General features: G+C 24.6%; 1 protein-coding gene across 3 annotated transcripts in view; it reads left to right on the forward strand.

Moving 5' to 3' along the window:
* LOC114132877 (uncharacterized) overlaps positions 1–20,452 on the forward strand; it is a 92,762-nt gene that overhangs the window by 12,345 nt on the left and 59,965 nt on the right. For all 3 annotated transcript variants that reach the window (XM_050198823.1, XM_050198824.1, XM_050198825.1), the window contains exon 2: positions 2,008–2,401. In XM_050198823.1, coding sequence (XP_050054780.1) covers positions 2,122–2,401 — 280 coding nt within the window. In that variant the 5' untranslated portion in view covers positions 2,008–2,121. The remainder of the gene's footprint in view (positions 1–2,007; positions 2,402–20,452) is intronic.

Genomic DNA, 20,452 nt, shown 5'->3' on the forward strand with positions numbered 1-20,452 from the left:
TAAAGAATCAATAATTATACAAATTAGCAATCTCTACACTTAAATAGGTTTCGAAAATGAAATAATAATATATAGGTATTATTCGATGTACATTAAAATGAATAACTTAATTTAATGCAATTCAAAGATGTATACAAATTTAGTTACACTAATAAAAACTATGAGAAAAATTTATTGTAGTGGTTTGAGGAATACGATGTATTATGATTACAGACAGTTCGACTTTTATTACTTATGGTATTATTATGATTTAAGTATGATTTAAGAGTATCAATAATAATTATATATTTCCAATAAACAATAACCTGAGTTTATGTTTTTAATTTAAAAGCCAAACCAATCTCATGTAAGTTTAATTTGCTCTAGAAGTTTTGTCGGTAATAGAAACGATCTTTTTGGTTTAAGTATATTATTATTATTTTTTGTTATTTTAACACTGACTTTATTCTATTCACGTACACAACAAAAAAATGAAATTTTTCTATTGCTGGAATGTATGTATAAAGAATAAAACATCGAAGAATAACCATAATGTGTTATAATTATACTCTAATGGCTTATACAATTCCGGTATCACAATTTCCATAATAATATTTCGATATACCAGTAGATTGTAACACGGCGCATTGTATATGCAATTTTGATGTTTGCATGTGTAGCGTAACGAATAAAATATAAATTGATCACATATGATAATATACGTATATGGTATATTATTAGATATAGCCCTTTTGTAAACATTTTGACTAAATTATTATAACAGCAGTTTACTTATATGATAAAATAATTAAATTTATTGATTATAATATATCCATATTATGCTATTGCTATAAGAGACAAATTTTAGATTATCTTTTTATATTTGGTATCATTCAATATTATTTAACTTTGAACAATTATTAAATTGATAAAAATATATAATCTAACAACCTTGATTTATAATGAACTAGCTACAAAAAAAAAAAAAAATAAATAATCATCATAAAATATTTAACATAATTATTAAAATAATTGTGTTCATATTATTTTAATTTAACATTTTTACAGAAGCGACTAGGGTATGGGCACTCATCACCTCACACCTAGCCGCTAGGTATGTATAGTGGTTTGATATCAAGTACAAAACTTTTGGAGCACTTTTAAAAGTGGTTAGTATTTTTTCTCATACTTGGGGATATTACTGAAAAATATCCTATTGAAGATCAGTTTTATATTTTCATATATTTATGGATGTATGTTATACAAAACCTTTATGATTTTCATAACTGTTCTAAAAAGAGATTAAACTTTAAATGTAAAACTACACATATCATTAAAAAATAAATATATCTCCTCAGTATCATAAATCTAATAATTAAAAAAAAATAATCAAGTAAAGATATAAAATGCGACTATAGTATTATATTTAATAACGTTTCATAATAATTATTATTATGCACGATTTCCAAGAAAACTACGATTAGATTCCATGGAATTGGATTCTAAAGTAAATCATAGAGTTGTTCTTAATTTCAAATAGAAATGTCATAACAAATATATGATTATGTTATGTATGTTGTATACCTCATAGGACTTAATACATGTAATCATTTTAATTAAGTTTTCGTTCATTATTATTGAAAACATTCAGTAATTTTATATTTCACAAATTTATTAATATATTATATATTTTTTTAAGTTTTAAAATTTTAAAATTACATTAATATAAAATCAAATTGTGTATAATAATATTTATGAGTGTATGGTATACATTTGAAAGTGTCACGTATACTTTTTAAATTATTTTTGTTAATTACTTAAATGTAGGTATATGATTTCTTCGGATAAAATATTATTTATGTTATACTATTGTATTTTGCCTTTTGTTTGATTTTTTCATGAATACACTTCGTTACAATTATGCATTAGTTTTTTTTTAAGTATAAAATTTATTTATTTTATTTTATGAAAAAAACAACAACTTTAAATACGCTATTATTTATCGATATATTTATATGTTTTTTACAGAGCATGGACGCCGAAGACGACGAAGACAATAAATCACGTCACAAGTGTATCGTATTCGAGACGGACCACAAATAAATGGAAAAAACCGAATAAAATTGATTATATTAAACAACTATGACAATCACTCTGATACAGTTGGCGTGTTATGGTATCGTGTTGGTGGCTCTGTGTTCGAGCAGTCGGCAATATGGAACACGAAAAATTAGACATGATCACAAAAGCCAAGATGAGGGGACGCAACCAGACATCGATTTCGAGTTTGAAACGACCAAAGGTTTTCAATTCGAAAACGACGGAGATTACGACAATCCGTCAGAAGAAGGGATCACTTTGGACGTCGTTCACAGTTTGTACGATACTCGGAAAGGCGTCGTGCCCAATATAATTTATCAAGGTAGGTACATCATATAATATATGACTACATCACCTTAATCAATTAGTTATATATACATAATAAAATCAATTACCACTAGTAATAATATACACCTAGACATCAGATTGTTTTTATATTTATTCAAATATATCAGTATGGCAACGAATTTTATTAAAATATATATTATATAAATTTTTTAAATTTTTTCATTTGAGCAACTGAATTATAAATTTAAGATAACTCAAATATCTAAATTGTATATGTATTTATTATGTAAAAAATTATATGTAGCTAATGAGATTTAAAATAATAAAATATGACATGAAACAACTAAGTATGGTTAATCTCAATAGATCACACTTGTTTTGAAAAAAACAGTTATCCAAAAATTGAATTAAATTAACCATTAGTTTGATTATAGTTATTTGATACATACACTAATATTTATAAAATTTTTAAATACAACTAAGTTTTGAATGTTTAAATAAGAATATAAGAGGAAGAGTTAATAATGGTAATTATTGAAATAAATATAAATACAATTTAGTAAAGAAATTTGTGATAAAGATAAATTACAATTTGTAGTATAAAAGTGTTAACAAAGATAACTTAAGTATTAACTTTATACATTTCATTATAAAATAATTATAAAATGTACATTGCTAAAAACATTTAGGTATAACAGTTTAAAAAAATTTCTTATATAATGTAAAAATATACATAATATTAAATGTATAACTATAAGTATCTATGGCATCATATTTGAAATTTATAGATTTTGAACGAGAAATGGGTGACTATAATTTTATTTCCAAGCATCGTGTTTCTTTATAAAAATAATTTTTAGTGTCATAAAAATGTTTCAAAAATGTTGAGCATATGTTTTCAAATTGAAACGCCTGTAGATTATACTATAAAATACATTTTAAAATGTCACATTAGTTTGTAAATAAATCAAAATAGAACATTAAATGCAAATCCTGCAAGCTGTTAAACAAAAAAAAAAAAAAATTCGAAAATAAAATAAAATAAACTAAATATTATTTATTAGTTTATACTTACGTACCTATAACTCAATATGTTACCATAAAAATTTGTGAATTATACTAAAATTCGATAGAAAATATAAATATTTTGTATTAAATATTTTGAAATGGATCGCGTATATTTTTAATGCTTAAGGTCTCATTAAATCAATTGTTTAAAAGTATCAATTCTTATATGTTTTAAATTTTGGTTGACTACGTAATATTCATATTTTGTGCGATTTTCTTTTAATTTTAAATTACTTAATAATAAATCATTATATTAAAATTATTCCCAGTCAAATTTGGATAATTCAATAATACTACAAATTTTGTTAAAAATAGATGTTGGCTTGTATATTTTAGATTTTTTTTTTTGGTTTGCGTCTTTCATTTTTATTGTGTGTTATTATTTTTTTTTATTCAAAAATCAAATTTAAGAAATAAATTATAAAAACATCTATTAGTATAATATGTATTGTTTAAGTTTAATATTTATAGAATTCATAAAATTCGTGTATATTTCATATAACTCACAACTTATTTACAAATTGTAATCTTATATTAATTAATTTTAACTCGTAGACCATTTGTGTTGACTAGCATGATACAATAAATTACATTTCATGTGTAATTACATCGCACTGTTAAGGTTAGTTTGGTTAGGTCTTGGAATGTTCTGCCACGGAGATTGGCAATACACGTTTCCACCAAAAATGTACTTTCTTAATTCCACTAATTTTCATTACCACGAATCCTGTTTTCGCCAATTGCCAATTCTACTCTTTTCCGTTCCCATTAAAAGTATACCTTGCACTTTTCCCCCAATACCCATATCAATAAAATTAGAAATTGACGAGTTCATTAGTCAATTGTTAAATTCTCGTTTAATGGAAAGGTAAGCACTTATGGTAGGTTTAAAATTTGTAGTTCGCATAGACATCTCAAGTATGAAAAGAAAACGTTAATGGTTTTCCAAAACAGTCCTTTAATCCGAATTAAGGTAATTTTACTAGTTCAATTTATATAGTAGCCACTATTTATTACTAAAAACCATTATAGAGATTCTAATCTTATGTAAACAATTCAAAATTCCCGTGTTCGTTAGAAACGTATGGCATTACACAATTATGTGTACATACGGGGTAGTATGACTGGGAAGCCCCGTGGCTCAAGTTTCGAGTTCCGGACGTTGTTACTGGCGTAAGTTGACTGCGTTTAAATTACACAAAGACATTATTTCACTATTATCTTAATGTAAAGGACGTGGTCATGTAATGCGTAAGTACGACGTTTTTAGAAGTTTTAGTTATTCGGGCCCGGCATATTGTGTTTGATATTAGTTTCGATTGTTCTACATGCGGTTTTGATGTAATCACTCGTTAGTAGAGCTGGAATTTAAATAACTTTACTATAATAATATGTGGTATCAATTTATTGGTCAGTAATACGAATTGATCAACTGAAGAGTATGCTTCACATTGTAACTTGAATATAGTATAAGTGGAATAGTATCATAAACCATAATATAGAAAAATGTGTTCGAGTCACATCACTCAGATATGCATTATGCGTAGTCAATTGATATACACGATATGCTTGTACACGAAAATAAACATGACATAAATATGACGTGTATTATATTATAAATATATAATTGACGATTCAATCTTTTTATTTATTTTTAATAGAGTGGATACTTATTAGCAAATAAATCCTAAAAAACGTTAGCATAAAAGTAAAATGTCATTAGAGTATTTTTAGTATGTTACATTTTAAAATATAAAAATCATAAAATAAGTATTTACATTTTTAACAAGTATGGTCATCAGGCCAACGAATAGCGAATTATACTTAGAGATGCAAGTGCAGAGCACGTTTCGTTAAGTTGAATACAAAATGTTTTATTATAGTTGAAATAAAATTATCATATTATGTGACCTCTTAGCGATGATAATATAATATCACGTAGGCGTAACTCTGCATATATTATCGTATCATTATACATCAAATCCATTGAAGGTCTCGCGTTTGATGTACGCTGATGAAGTCCTATACGTAAATATTATCTATTGATTAAGTAGCTGTTAATAACGACGACGCACTTCAAACAATAATTATTTTTGATTATTAATTCATTAAAATGAAAAGTTAAAGTGAACCACATGCTGTTACTGTTTTTTTTTCTTCTTCTAAATAATTTATTTTATTCTATGCCATTCAAGATTCCTTTGTGGCTGGCATTTTATGTTTATGTCTTTGTTTTTTGAAACTAATGAAAGAAGCACATTTAAGAAATCGATAAATGAAAACAAGAGTTGAAGAATAATAATAATTATACTATTTTCCATTATAAATATTTTCATAACGATTGATGATGAGAATTTGATAAAAACTTTAATAACAATAAAAAACACTTGAAAACAACAATGTTTAAACATAAAAGCACATTACTTGAGTTCGATAACCTAACCTTTTTTGTATATAAATGTATTAAACCGACACGCGGTTACATTATATATTCTTGTACAGAAAAACTAAAGTTCACCGACTATACCTATTTGTTATTAAATTGTTTTTTTTTTATTGTGTTGTACATACAATCAAAATTTTTAATCCTATTTTATTTCTACATAAATGTCTTGTATCACGATAAAATATTTTCTATATCGGTTTAAACTTTGGGTAAATGAAAAATAAAAACAACTATATTGTATAATATAATATTATATAATCAAAAAATATATTTTTAACTTCAATTAAAAACAAAGTTGTAATAAAATAAACATAAACAGTTGTAGTTTTGGATGGAAAAATAATATTTAAAAAACATTATAGAAGTATGGCATTATTTTTATGCAAGATGACCTGAATTATCGAATCAAGTAAAAAATAAACCTCACATTTTGTACAAAATTTAAATTTAAATAGTCTGTTCATAATAAATATAATAGCTCAATCAATATATTGTAACAACTTTTATAAATGTTCCGTGATTTAAAATGTGAAATCTATAGAAAAATTTTATTCATACATATTATATTTGATTATGTGTGGCTTTGAAAATATTACTGTTGATACTATAAAATAGGTATATTTAATTTTTCTAGAACTCTTCAAGGGAAGTACGCAGAGCACGTACGTTTACACATAGACCGTTTTAATTAAAAATCATAAAAAAATTATACTACACATAATCCCAACCGGCTTATTTTTTTTTTTCATAGAACATTATTTAATAATTTTTCTACAGTATCATATATTATAGTTATCACTATAATCATGTCTATTGGTTGTTTAATAAACAGAAAATCATATTTGAAGATCAAATAAAATGAATACCTCTAAATATTGAACTTTGCAAACAATATAATATATGATATGAAGTATTAATTTATTAAAAACAAAAATTATATTTTAATTTTATTAACCAAGAATATCATATAATCTGATTCACGTATTTTTAATGAATTTATATGCACCGATAATAAATGCTATTTAATAAATACATTTAATTTCTACTATTTTAAATAATATATATTATGTATGTGAGCATTAAAATTTTCATTTGGAAAGTTTCAAAATGCCCAGTGACCTTTTGTACCACTTAAACATTGACAACAAAAAAAAAAGTCACCATTATAATATATTAATATTGTACCTACATTGGGTTTACTACAGGGGAAGGGGCTGAAAATAATCGTATAAAAGAGTTTCAACTTCCGGAGTACAAGTATGACGTTCAGGGCCATTATTGTGTTGTTTTTGTGTTCCTTTAAATGTATATATATATTCGAAATGTATTACACATACCGCATTGGTCGACAACCGAATAGAAGTGAAAAATAATGTTTAATCTGAACGTTGTAGGAGGGTAAAACTCGGATGTATATTGAAAGAATAAAAAAAAGTGAATCGAAATCGCAGATGTATATGTTTAAATTTATATCCAACTATATACATACTATATATAATTTATATAGTACAGCTACTAGCTAGTGATGTTATTCCAGTGGTCTCCTGTGGCATTTTTTTTTTATACGCGTCTTCACCCTCACAACTGAAAGAAAACAGACCTATTAACATTTTAAAAATCTATGAATGTTCATAAAAAAGAGAAAAAAAAATTACATTGTTCTTTTGTATGCATTTATACATATTATTATATATAAAACAAAAAAAATCGAGAAAAAGAACACGCACAGAAAGTAGGTCAACTAAAATTAATGTTGCTCATAATAAAGCACTACTGAGATTTTCCCAGTAGATTAAGTATAGGACCACCGCCAAACTCACATAAAACACGACTATGGTATTATATGCACACCGTTTCCGAATTTTCTACCACCCGAAAAGTCGCCTACATGACCTTGAGTAGCAGGTATGTTAATTTTTTTTTCGATCGTGACACTGTACTTGTAATAATTGACTAAGAGTTTTGTCAATAACATTAAATTACTATTCGTTCCAAAGCTCCATTTTAAAATGACAGTTTAGAATTTATGTAAATTACACTGTACCATGGTTTAGCGGCTTTCCGCGTACAACTATAATAGTCGATAACTTTTCAACAAAGTATACTAGTGGTGGTTTTCCACGACCAACAATTATGCTCACAATAATGCTATACAAGTTTTCAGAAAATAACCATATCATAATATTTATGGATTTTTATTCGAATATGTCTACGAAGGCAATTCTAGAAACATCATAATATTATATTACAGCTGTATGTTTTACAGGCCGAATTAATTAAGTACTAATTTTATTGATTTTTTTCCGTGACTCAACTTGTAAAAATTATAGATGTCAACTTCAAAGTCTCATCAAAATTCAGAAAATCTGCATTTAGTTCATACCAATCGTAGTAAATGGCAATTTAGTATTTTTAAGCAGGCTGATCTATTGATTCACCAACAAATACATCAATATTAAACAAAAAACATCTACTTAATTTTTATATGGCATAAAATATCGAAATATAATTAAAAATACCACAATCCATAAAACATTTCATAAAAATTACAACAATTATAATAATTTTAATGAATTAATTATTGAAAGAAGGAAGAGTTGGGCCTAGTGGGAAAATTACTTTATATACATTGATTGTTTATGTGTTGTATATTAATAAACATATATTTTGTACTGCACAAGGTGATTATTTTACCATAAACTACTCATTATGAAAAAAAATTACTAACGTTTTTGAAAATATATTTTTTTTTATATAATTTTAAGTAATAACAAAAAAGATAATTAAAAAAATATAATTTTTTATGTCTGTTTTTGTAAATGTTCAGGTAAAAATCAAATTTTTAACCAGTGGTTTGTAAGCTATATATATTTAAAGTATTAATGAGTGGATTAGTCGACTAACATTTATGGGGAACTCTTGGGCCGCTGTACATCGCTAATTCAAACTTTAAATACCTATAAATAGGGAGCGTATTAGGCTCTCTACCTTTAACTCATAAATTACTTGTTTGAAATTACTTTGAATAATATTTCTCTTTGAAATATGAAGTTCAGAATATGTTAAAGCATAAAATAGTAAAATACTTAAATTATAACAATAAAAAAACATAAACTTATTGTTTTTTTTTATTGATTACAAACTTCTATTATAAAAAAATATTTTTATTAGTTTTTTTTTTTTTTAAAAAAATAATGAATAGTTTATGATGAAACAATCAACCTGTATAACATTATTAGGCATCATTAAGTATAAATAATTGAAAATATACAGAAATAATTCTACTATTAGCAATTTAACATATTATAAACATTAAATAGGATTCTTCAACTACATAATAATATATACTTTGTGTTTTCTCGTTCCGTTAATATAAACGTTGAAATACAAAACGTATATAATAATGTTATCTTTGTTAACGTTAAAATATTATAAGTGATGTTCATATTATGACAAGTAGGCACGCTGCTGAACACACACATGCATCACTGATGGAATAAGTACATTTTGTTTATATTGTACGTATATCCTGACATCCAGATCTAGTTATGATTAGGACAAAGAGTATTGTATTGTTAAGTGAATTGTATATTATACATAATGATATTGTAAGCACATGTTGCATTGTAGAATTATATTACTACAAGGTAACAGATTTCATTGTAATTATATATTTTTAATTAGATTAAAAATGTGTATAATTTAGAATATTTAGATCGTTTGTATTAAGATAAGCCTATTTTTTTTTTTTTTTTAATATTTTATATTTATTATCTAAATAGCTAATATAATTCGACGGAAAACGTTAATTTGAAAAATAATTTAACTTACATTGCAATGGATTTTTTTTTGGTATGATAAAGCATCAAACCCAAAATATGCTCTTATCAGATGGCCTTATGAAATTTAGTTAAAGAAATAATTACAATGTATACAGAAAAAAATCATGGACTAAAAATTTGAAAATATTAGAAATACATTAAGAACTATGCCTCAAAAATTTATTGGACATCAATCATATAACTAACAAAATACAAATTACACATTATTTTATGGTTATATGATTAGAATATTTGAGAACCCATATAAATAGTCGATCGGTCAGTTAACACATTTCTGTAAAATGAATAGCTTACAGAAGATCATTTCCGAAAAAAAATTCATAAACCAAAATATTATCAATTGAATATGTATATAAAGCTATTTAAGCTACAATGCTTAAAGCATACACGTTCATAATATGTAGTGTACACGTAATACATTAAATGTATTAAATATAGCAAAAGACTTAAGTGTAGAAAAAAAAACCAAAATGAAATCTAGGTTAATAAAATATAAATTATTTAGACGAAACGGATAAAAGTAAATAAAATTTAGACCACTTAAAGTACTGGGTTTTATAAAGCGCAATAATAAAATTTTTATGTTTATCTCTAGTGTTTCTACTTTTCTTTGTTCTGCTCTATTTTAGAATACGATATAGAGACGTATGGAAACCAAATTTTTCAAAGGATCAGCTTCGTATGAGCGACTTTAAAACCGGTTCTTTTCTTACGCTGCCCTTATCTTCACAATATTGCATCTTCACGAGTACTCTTCTATTAGCTCTTATATTATGTTTCTACTCTTGTCGCTTGTCATTTAAATATGGAAATTTATTTTATTTTCACTTTATTAAACGGTTTTATCAATTGCCCTGGTATTCTGCAATAAACTATGTATTTTCGCTTATTGACGAAAAGCATTTAATCATTTATACATTTATATAGCAAGAGACCACTCCTCATTTTAAGTCACTCCCACCGTACAAACTACAACCACAATCAACCTTTTCTGTTTTTAATTTATTACACTATTAAAAATGTTGTCTAATTACCTCGGTTTTATTTGCTACATTCTCACTAACTTATCCTTTTATAACTGTGTTTTCTTCTTCATTTTTAAATTACTATTGCTACTACCTGTCTGTTAGAGTATCATATGCATTATACACGTCTTATAATAGTTTAATAATTATGAAAAAACAAAAACCAAAATATAATTACGGTCTGGAGTTAACTAATTAAATAAATACGAATGTGGTAATCATAATTATATTTATTAATTTTCTTTGATATGCAAATATCTGCGTTGTTATTAAACCTAGTAATATATATTCAGATAATTATCAACTTGCTACATCTCGTACTTGTGAAGTACAGTACATGTTAGCATAACTTATTATCTCTCTCATATTATATTATATTATGTTTGTATTTCCCTACTTTCCACCTCTAGCGATCACATATTCGCAAATATTGTTTTAACAGCTAGCATAATATGGTATTTTCATGTAAATATTTAATTAGTTTAAAATATTTTAATAAAACTAAAAACTAATATATCATTTACTTAGTTTGATTTTGCCAAAGTAGTGTTAAATTTTTAATATTTTAGATTCTGAGTGGAGTGATGAATAAATTTGTTTTACAATGATGTGTGCATGTGTACATAATACAATTTTTGTCGTTGTGAGATTATATAAAATTTTCGATTTTTTATAGCTAAGATACGAAAATTCAATACAATGTTTTTATAAGCAGTTCATATTAAGAATAAAAAAATCTAAAAAATATACAAATAAAATTATTTTGTTATAATTTAAAAACATTATTTAAAGGGACTTAAAACTTTTACATACGTATATAATAAATTTTACTTTGCATAATGACATTTTCAAAATATGCAGATTAATTTTAAGGTATTATCTATTTATATTATGAATTTATTCTCATTGTTTTACAGTACTTAAAGTAAGATGTTATTTATTTAAAAGTTAATAGAAATAATATAATACAGAATGAGTATATATTATAAAAATTAAATACTTATTATAGAGAAAGTAAACGTAATTTTTCGGAAAAATAATTCAACTTACCGTAATACTAATATAGTAAAATAAATTACATTATTTAATAACAACATTAAAAAGCATTATCATAAAATGTACTTAGGATATAGGTTGACGTACCGTTTCTGTCTAAATTATTTTCCCGGTTTTTTGCATACAATTTAACATATCTAATAAAGTGTTCCACTTGATATCTATTATACAGAAGCATGGTACCTACTTGCCCACCTTTTTGTATTATTAATCTATTTATTTTTTTTTAATTTAATTTTACGACAAACTATTATATGAAAGATTGATATAAACTTGTAACATTTTAATAATATTAAGTAATTTTATTTTTTATAATTTACTAGTTATTTCAACTTCAGTAAATAAAATATAAAAGACCGTGTTAAACATTTAAAAAAGTGAAATTTTCCATCATAAGTAGTTTGTGCCAGATAGTATTAATTTATCCATGGAATACATATCATATAAATAAATAAATTATTTAAATTATAAATAACATAATATGTTATTTATATAATAAAATATATATTATAAAATCGTTAAATTATTAACAAAAAAAAAAAAAGAAAACAACAACAAAAAGCAAACAAATAAACGGACAAACTACACATTTATTAATAAAGTTACATAGCTATCTTTCTAATCTTTAATTTTCCAATTAGAAATATATGACCACAATTGTAGTGGAATACAATGCTGAAATTTTATCAAATTCCTAAAAATAAATAAATAATCAAAATCATTACAAATATAAATAAAACATACATTTAAAATAAAATATTTTATTTATGATAAATTAAATTTTATTAAATAAAAATATTCCAATTTAGATTTTGAGCTGTTAAATGAGTTAATGACCTATATGTGTTTTATATATATTTTATTTTATAATATTGTAAATGCATCTTATGAAAAAATACATTTTTAATTTAACGAATAATTCAAGTTAAGTCACTCTGCTGTGTATATAAATTCCCTAGTATACCTCGTCATCGAGTAGGCTTATATTATGATTATGTTTAATTTAAGTTTAATGATAAATTATTGCATACGAAAAATTATTATGAGCAGAGACAATTTGTTAACAGAAGTTTTTAATTCCCTTCGAATAATATTAAAACAAAATAACTAAAAATGTTTTTTATTTGACATATAAGACATATAAAAATGTCTATAAAAAATTGTGTAAATGTTTTTGTTTTTAGATTTCAAATTTTCTATAAGAACTACTTATTGGAAACTTCATGATTTTCAATCAGTTTTACACAAAACAAAAATTTACCATAGATAAATAAAAAACTAAAATTAATTTATATCTATAAATATTGCAATAATAGCCAAAATTGTTTGAAATAATTATATTAGTTTAAAAAATACTAGTAGGTATAAAAATTTGGTAAAAATGCAAGTCTCAAGTTATTAATTTTTTAATTAAAATAATAAAAATCTTTTCTCCTTCCTTCGCAATCCAAAAAAATAAAAACACTAATTGCCAAACTAGATAAAATATTTTTCCAGAAAACAATCTTAAAGTTGAAAATATTAAGATTATTACTGTTCCAAAATAGTAAAATGTGATAAAAGCAAAAAAAAAAAAAAATACATTATTTAAAAATCAATTAAAGGTATATTTATTCCTCTACATAGAATCTAAAAATTGATAGTCAAGATATTATAACAGTATATCTCTTTACAAAGTTGTTAATGTTCAAAAAACACATATTTGTACTTTATTCTTTTTAGCACAAAAATCGTTATAAATGCACTAGTTAGAGTCCGGTGTTTTGGGTTTATCCATTTACGCTTTTATACTCGGTAATCGATCGTCTAATGATTATTATGATGTATTGAATACGTTATACGATTTCATGAGATAATAAGACCAAAAAAAAATCCAAAAGCAAGAAAATGTAATTTGTTACATTGGTAAAAATTATCAATTGTACGCAATCTTTTAAAGCACCAATTTAATGTAACAAATAGTAATAATAATACGTAATGATGATATAAATTTTCTGCAAACACTAGACTTGTGAGACATCTCTCTCTGTCATGTCGTACCTAACAATCTCACGTATTCTATTTTTCATCTTTATTAAACAGTTTTTCAGTGTACTCGTAAATAGTGTGATAAATACATCTCAATAGACCACACATCTCAAACCGATAAATCTACGTCGAAATTTTACAATCTATCAACTAACCACTTTCCATTTATTATTATTATTAGGGGAGTTTAAAACCATTACGCTATCAATATAACTTCTGTTTCGGTGATTTTTCTTCTGAATCCACGCCCATCGTCTTCTTATCGTTAGAGGCTGCTATATGAACGACTTTTACGGCGTATTACTATAGACTACCGTGAAACTCGTTTATTGAAAACGAGGTCTCATATATTTTACGAACTTAATCTCTAAAACATATTATTTAGTAGCTTACAGTAAATCCATCACATTCTCCCAGCAGCATGGTCGTATGATCTTATCGGTAGTATTTTATCAGACGTTGAACACGTATAGTTTGAGTTCAAAACTGTAATATACAAGGGGGGAGTAGTAAGCAATGCTATAAACCACTAGCACAAATCTAGGATTGTACAAAAATTAAGAAAGTTACATTAACACTAATTGATTTTATGAATATAATAAATAATATATACCAATATTATATATATTATGTATATGGTATTTTATACTATTATTATTTTTTTTGAATTAACTTGCTGTAAAAACAAATTATATTTAAAACTAATTTCTATTTAGCCCCGCGTTGAATGTCCTTTTTTTGTGTGTCTTATGGTGGTAAGATTTGTCAGCAGTATATCCGAATGGAGTACATCGCTATGCAAGAGGAATCGCAGGCAGCTTGTACCATACCCTCGGTTAAGGCTTTGAGCATAATGTTCTAAAACTTGCTGGCTATCCACGTTTAGGTCTTATCCAATAAAAACAGTTCACAATAATAACAACCCAAAAGCGACAGCTGGGAATAGAAAAGTGATGAATGGCTACCCAACGGTAAATTTGGCTTTTCTGAATATTATTAATTCTATTTTTACGTAAAAAAAAAAATTCTATTGCTACTGACGTGATTCTTTTGTCGTAAAAATAATTTAATAGTAAATATTTTTTATGTTAAATAACAGCATTAAAGTTTATGAAAAAATGTTTTTTTTTTTAAATTATTAGATAATTTTATATAGGTAATTAATAATAGCTGTTTCACAATAAAATTAATATATATAGAGTGAAATCGACGATTGCAAAAATTGTATGAGTCAATTATTTAAAAGTTTTGAATAATTGATAAAAACTGTATAGTATAAATAATTTTGAAAAAAAAATGAATTTAATAATTAATATTTATTATTATTATATAATATATATGTTATTATCTTTAAATAATACATACATTGTTTATTACATACAGCTAAACAAAATAATTTTCTTAAAATGTTGATGTATGATGAAAATCGAATTTCATATTAATACTTAGTTAATTTAATGAGTGGATAATGGTTGACGAAGTGGTTATTCGTAAAATAGTGTGATATAATATATTTTCTTTAAATACTTATATCTAATTAAATACTAGTTAATTATTAAGAAAAAAATTATAATTACTATTATAATAGATGAATCACCCAACACATAACACAGATTTATTTTTTACTTAGGAAAATTTTCCAAGGTGCAAAGACTTAAGATAGTCAAGCTAAAAAATTCCACGGATGTTGTATACTTTGTTAAAATGTCTTATTTGATCAAATGTAAACCTCGATAGTTGTTGTGGCAAAATGGATTCTCGGCAAAATTACTTCGAAGAATGTAGTCATTCCATACACGTCAAATGTCATTCTGCAATTTCAACGCTACCATAAGTGCGCGAGAAAATCATCTATTCATTATGCCAAAAACATTAATCTGGTTCATCATGATCAAACCTGACTCCATCGCCCACAAATAGCAATAGAGAAAGGATTCATGTATACCACGTGTTTCGGATTTCACGATTGAGGTCACTGATTGTTAAATTTCAATATTTTTCTTAGGTCTTTAATTTACAATTGAATTTATCGCTTAATATTTTATAAATAGTTTTTTTGTTGTTAATATTTATCATTTTATAATAGTATGGTGCATGAGGTAATGTACAATTATTTAGACCTATAAAGGTTCATCAACTCAGGATGTAACGAATTTCAAGGGGATAAGATAAAAGTTAGTAATATCGTAAGTTTGTTACAAATATTAATACATAATATTATACATCAACATAGTCTTTCAAGGAAATGACAGTTTCATTTGTTATATAGAGATTTTTAGTGTACGTAGCTTTTGTAAATTACGAGTTGACAGTATTTTAATTTAAAGTTATACACAACTAATCCATTATTAATAAATTTCAGGTTAGCAGCAATAAATAAATGAATTAAGTTTTTAAAAAAAATTAATTTCTATGATAACATTATGTATTATTAAGTTATTATAGAAACTATTATTTAACTTTTTATAAACTAATTATGTATATAATACTCATATTATGGTATATACAGTGTACACTGATGTTGATTTAAACTATATTATTAATTAAAAGCTATTTTATAAATATTTCATTCAACAATTGTATTAATATTTAAACTAACTTTCAGTATATTGTTTAGCTCAGTGGTTCCTAAACTTTTGTGGCTCAAAGCACCACTTTCAAATTGACATTTTATCAGGTATAGGTCATAGCATGATTTATCATAAAAAAATAGAAAATTTAAACAAAAACAAAAACTAGAAAAAATTGTTTACAACGATAATACTAATACGAAAACGAATTTTTTATATTATGCGCTAAGACACATAATTTGATCCTATAGGATCCTATAAGATTGATCTTATACTCTATAGGATCGATGGTTCAAATAATAATCGTTTTTTTTAACGCTTTTACAATCTAATTTACAGTTTAACATTTTTTTCTTTAAATATAATATAAATGAATATTATCTTAATAGTTATTAATTATATATGTATATATATTACATTGAAAATATAATGTGTCCTTTGATTTGAGTAATATGTGATGTTATATATTATGTAACTAAAAGAAATAAGTAGTTACGCAATCATACACAAGTTTAGCTGAGAAAAGTTTATTTCCGAGTATTACAATAGTTTTTCTACCCTCGGAAATTATCCTATTGTATGTTTAAATATGATTGTCGTTGAAATATATATCTATTTATACATTTAATTTTATAATTAGTTTATACATTTCTCAACAACATCGTTTAAAATACTTAATTAATAGCTACTTATTAACAAAATTAAAAAAAAAATCGTTTGATGAAAACTCTAATATATGAATATCCAAGTTCATTGAAATTTAAAATTCAAACGTTAATAAAAAATATTTGTGGATATACTTATTCTATACCTTTATAGTCTATTCCGGGTGTCTTCGCTGCTTCCACTATTTCATGCTACATTTCTCTATCTTTACTTTCTTCTAAACTTAAACGTTTTGTACATTTTTTGAGGTCTGTTTTAATAGTTTCTATGCACATATGGCTAGATTATCCTCTAGCTAAGTCTTTTTTCATTTATTGTGTTATCACTGCGTAATTTATTAAACTATTGGAACTCTATATAAGTCCGGTTCAGCATATTTTAAAGTTTGTCTCTTATATGACTTGATATTAGGCGTTGGTAAATTTTTTTGTCTATAGATAGTCATCATTTTGTTATTCAAAAAACATATTTTTCGATACTTTCATATTATGTAACATTAAATTGTATACACATAATGTCTTTCTAAAATTCAATCTTTCCAATATAAATTAATTCAACCTATTATATTACTACTAATAAAATAAATTACTTAAATAGCAATATCAAAAAACCAAACATGAAATATACTTAGGTAGATTCACTGTTTCTGCCCAGAATCATTTTTTGCATACAACAATGTATCACTGAATTCAAATTTAACACATCCATCAGTGACCCATTCGACACCTAAAACTGTATAGGAGAGTGGTACACTTACTCATCTCTTATAAAGTTCTACTTTCATATGTTATTATTATAATGTAAAACAAGTATTAACTTTCTATAAATATATTTTTAGTTAGATCGTAGATATTTGAATTTTAAAATATATTCATTTTTTTATTATAAATACAATATCATTACAATTTATTCTCTTTTAATTTTTGTATTAAAATTTAAAATTTATAAATGTTAGCGCATTAATAAATAATTATCAGTATTATCATAAACGTTCAGTATTTAATAAATAGTATTTTGAACAATTAATTGTTAATAAACTATAATAGGCATATAATTTTTTTATATAACTCGTTTATGCTACTTCTTAAAGTAAAGTAAACAAGTTAAACGACAAAACATAAAAACTTTTTTGTAGGTAGTTATTGAAAAGTTATCCACTTGAAGTGTCGTTTACGATAAATAATCTTTCTTCACCATCACTGTAACTAAATTTATATAGTTCTTTACAAACAAAATAAGTATAATATCTACTTTTATAATATTATTTAAGTAAAATTCCTTATAATTTATAACATATTTTATGTGAATTGTATAGGATGAAAACTAATTTTAGTATAAGTAAACATAAATAATTCAAAATCATCTAATTTGAATATAGTAAAATAATTTAACCTTTCAGGATTCACAAGTTGAAAAATATTTAAAATAATGTTTGATATAATAATTTATACTTGTAATATTTTGGCATATGCAGGAGGTATCAGTATTATTAAGAATAGCAAAATCGTATGTGTTTTTTTTTTGTTTAGTTAACATGTAAATATTTTTTAACTACCTAGTTATACATTTTAACTACCTAATTTTATTATTCTCAACAGTTAAAATATTTGGCATCTGGTTAAGATTTTAAGTTTAATTTAGTTTAATATGATACTATACGTCAAATTAATTTTTTTTTTTGTATTTCTTATGTCTTAGTTTTTTGTCAACTTCGGTAAAATTTTTATAATTAGTTTATATTTTTAATAAAATTAAGACGTACTTTATTATTTAAAAAAAGGCAGAGTGTAACTGTTCATTGTTCGGCAGAATGATAGAAAGCTAATTATAGAATTTGTGCCCAAGACTAACCAAGAACAATTTAAAATGAGCAAACATTGATTTTCAAGTAGGAAGGTATGTGCACAGCTCTTCCAGCATCACGCTGAATTGTTATGTATAACTTCTACTTCAGAATAAGGGCCACGTAATGTGTGGTTTTTCCTCGTCAAATACAACATACCTACCTAATATAATATAGTTTATCTGAATAATATACTTAAATTGATACTCGTGCGTTTTAATGTCATATATTTATTTATTAGATTATAAATCCCCCTCTTGAGAATCGAGTTTCTATTGTTGAAAGCGGGGAATAACGCTGTAGACAATATTCAAAGCCACCTTTAAATTTTCTATCTCTCTTTATTTTTCTCTCTATATTATTCTCTCATAAACAAATATATACCAGGACGTCTTAGTTCCATGTTTTTTTTAGAGCAGAGCTACTACTACGCGTGATCACCTATCGGTTTTGTAATTTTAAAAACTGGTAAAAATAAATAAATAATATACAAAAGTCGCGTTTTTCATATAGGTTTATCGACCTGCAATGCCTATATGTATGCGTTCCACGTTTTGCGTTTTTATGTACTTACATTCTTATAGGTCGATCCTAAATATAATATGCGTCCTTCGTGTAATGTCATTACAGCCATCTGTTGCTACAACACACGTCTGATCACGGTGATTTTTTTTCGTTTATTTTTGACGTTAACTCAGAGCAACAAAATATGAATTATGCTAAGTATCTTCTAAATTTTAACTTTTCATCAAAAAACAATTATTACAAGTAATAATATTTATAGGACGAACAATTATATTGAAAAATTAAATACTTTCGGTGTATAATATTTTTGTTCTTTTAATAATTTAAAATGACTGAGTATTGTTATACAGATAGAATAATATAATTTTAGTAAATATTTATATTTAAAACAACGAACGGAAATAAATCATAGCTATTAAAAATCACTTTATTAAACAAATTATATAGGTTGTTAGTCAATGAAATAATGAGAAACTCGTAAAATTGAAAGCAAATAAATTATAAACTTATTGGTTTTGAAACAAAAATTGTTTTCGAAAATTATTTTAATTAAAAACTGTAAAGATTAATGTAAAGAAATTAAATTGTTATAAACTAATAGAATCTATGTATAAAACAACTATATTTTTTTTCTTCAAAACTTTGTGGTCGTGATAAAATATGAATACATTATTATTGATATATGATCAACTATTTAAAATACATCGAATATCGTATTAAGAATAATTGTTTGAAAACTTTTACCATAATAATATTTTTTAGTCTTTAGTAACTTTTAAAATAAACTTCGTATAATACATTTCTGGGTCATTACTTATTAGATTCAAGTTATATTTACGGAGCATATGCTTGTGCTATTATATTTTAATTTACATTTTTTAGTATACACACAAAATGTGTATACGTAATACAATAATACATATATTTTCAAGTTAATAAACTAACTGACTATTGGATTGGATTAATAACGTGGAGATCAGCGGACTGTGATGTGTGTTTTGTTTTCGACATGATAA

Source organism: Aphis gossypii, chromosome 1 (genome assembly GCF_020184175.1).
Source record: "Aphis gossypii isolate Hap1 chromosome 1, ASM2018417v2, whole genome shotgun sequence".
NCBI classification, from domain to species: Eukaryota; Metazoa; Arthropoda; class Insecta; order Hemiptera; family Aphididae; genus Aphis; species Aphis gossypii.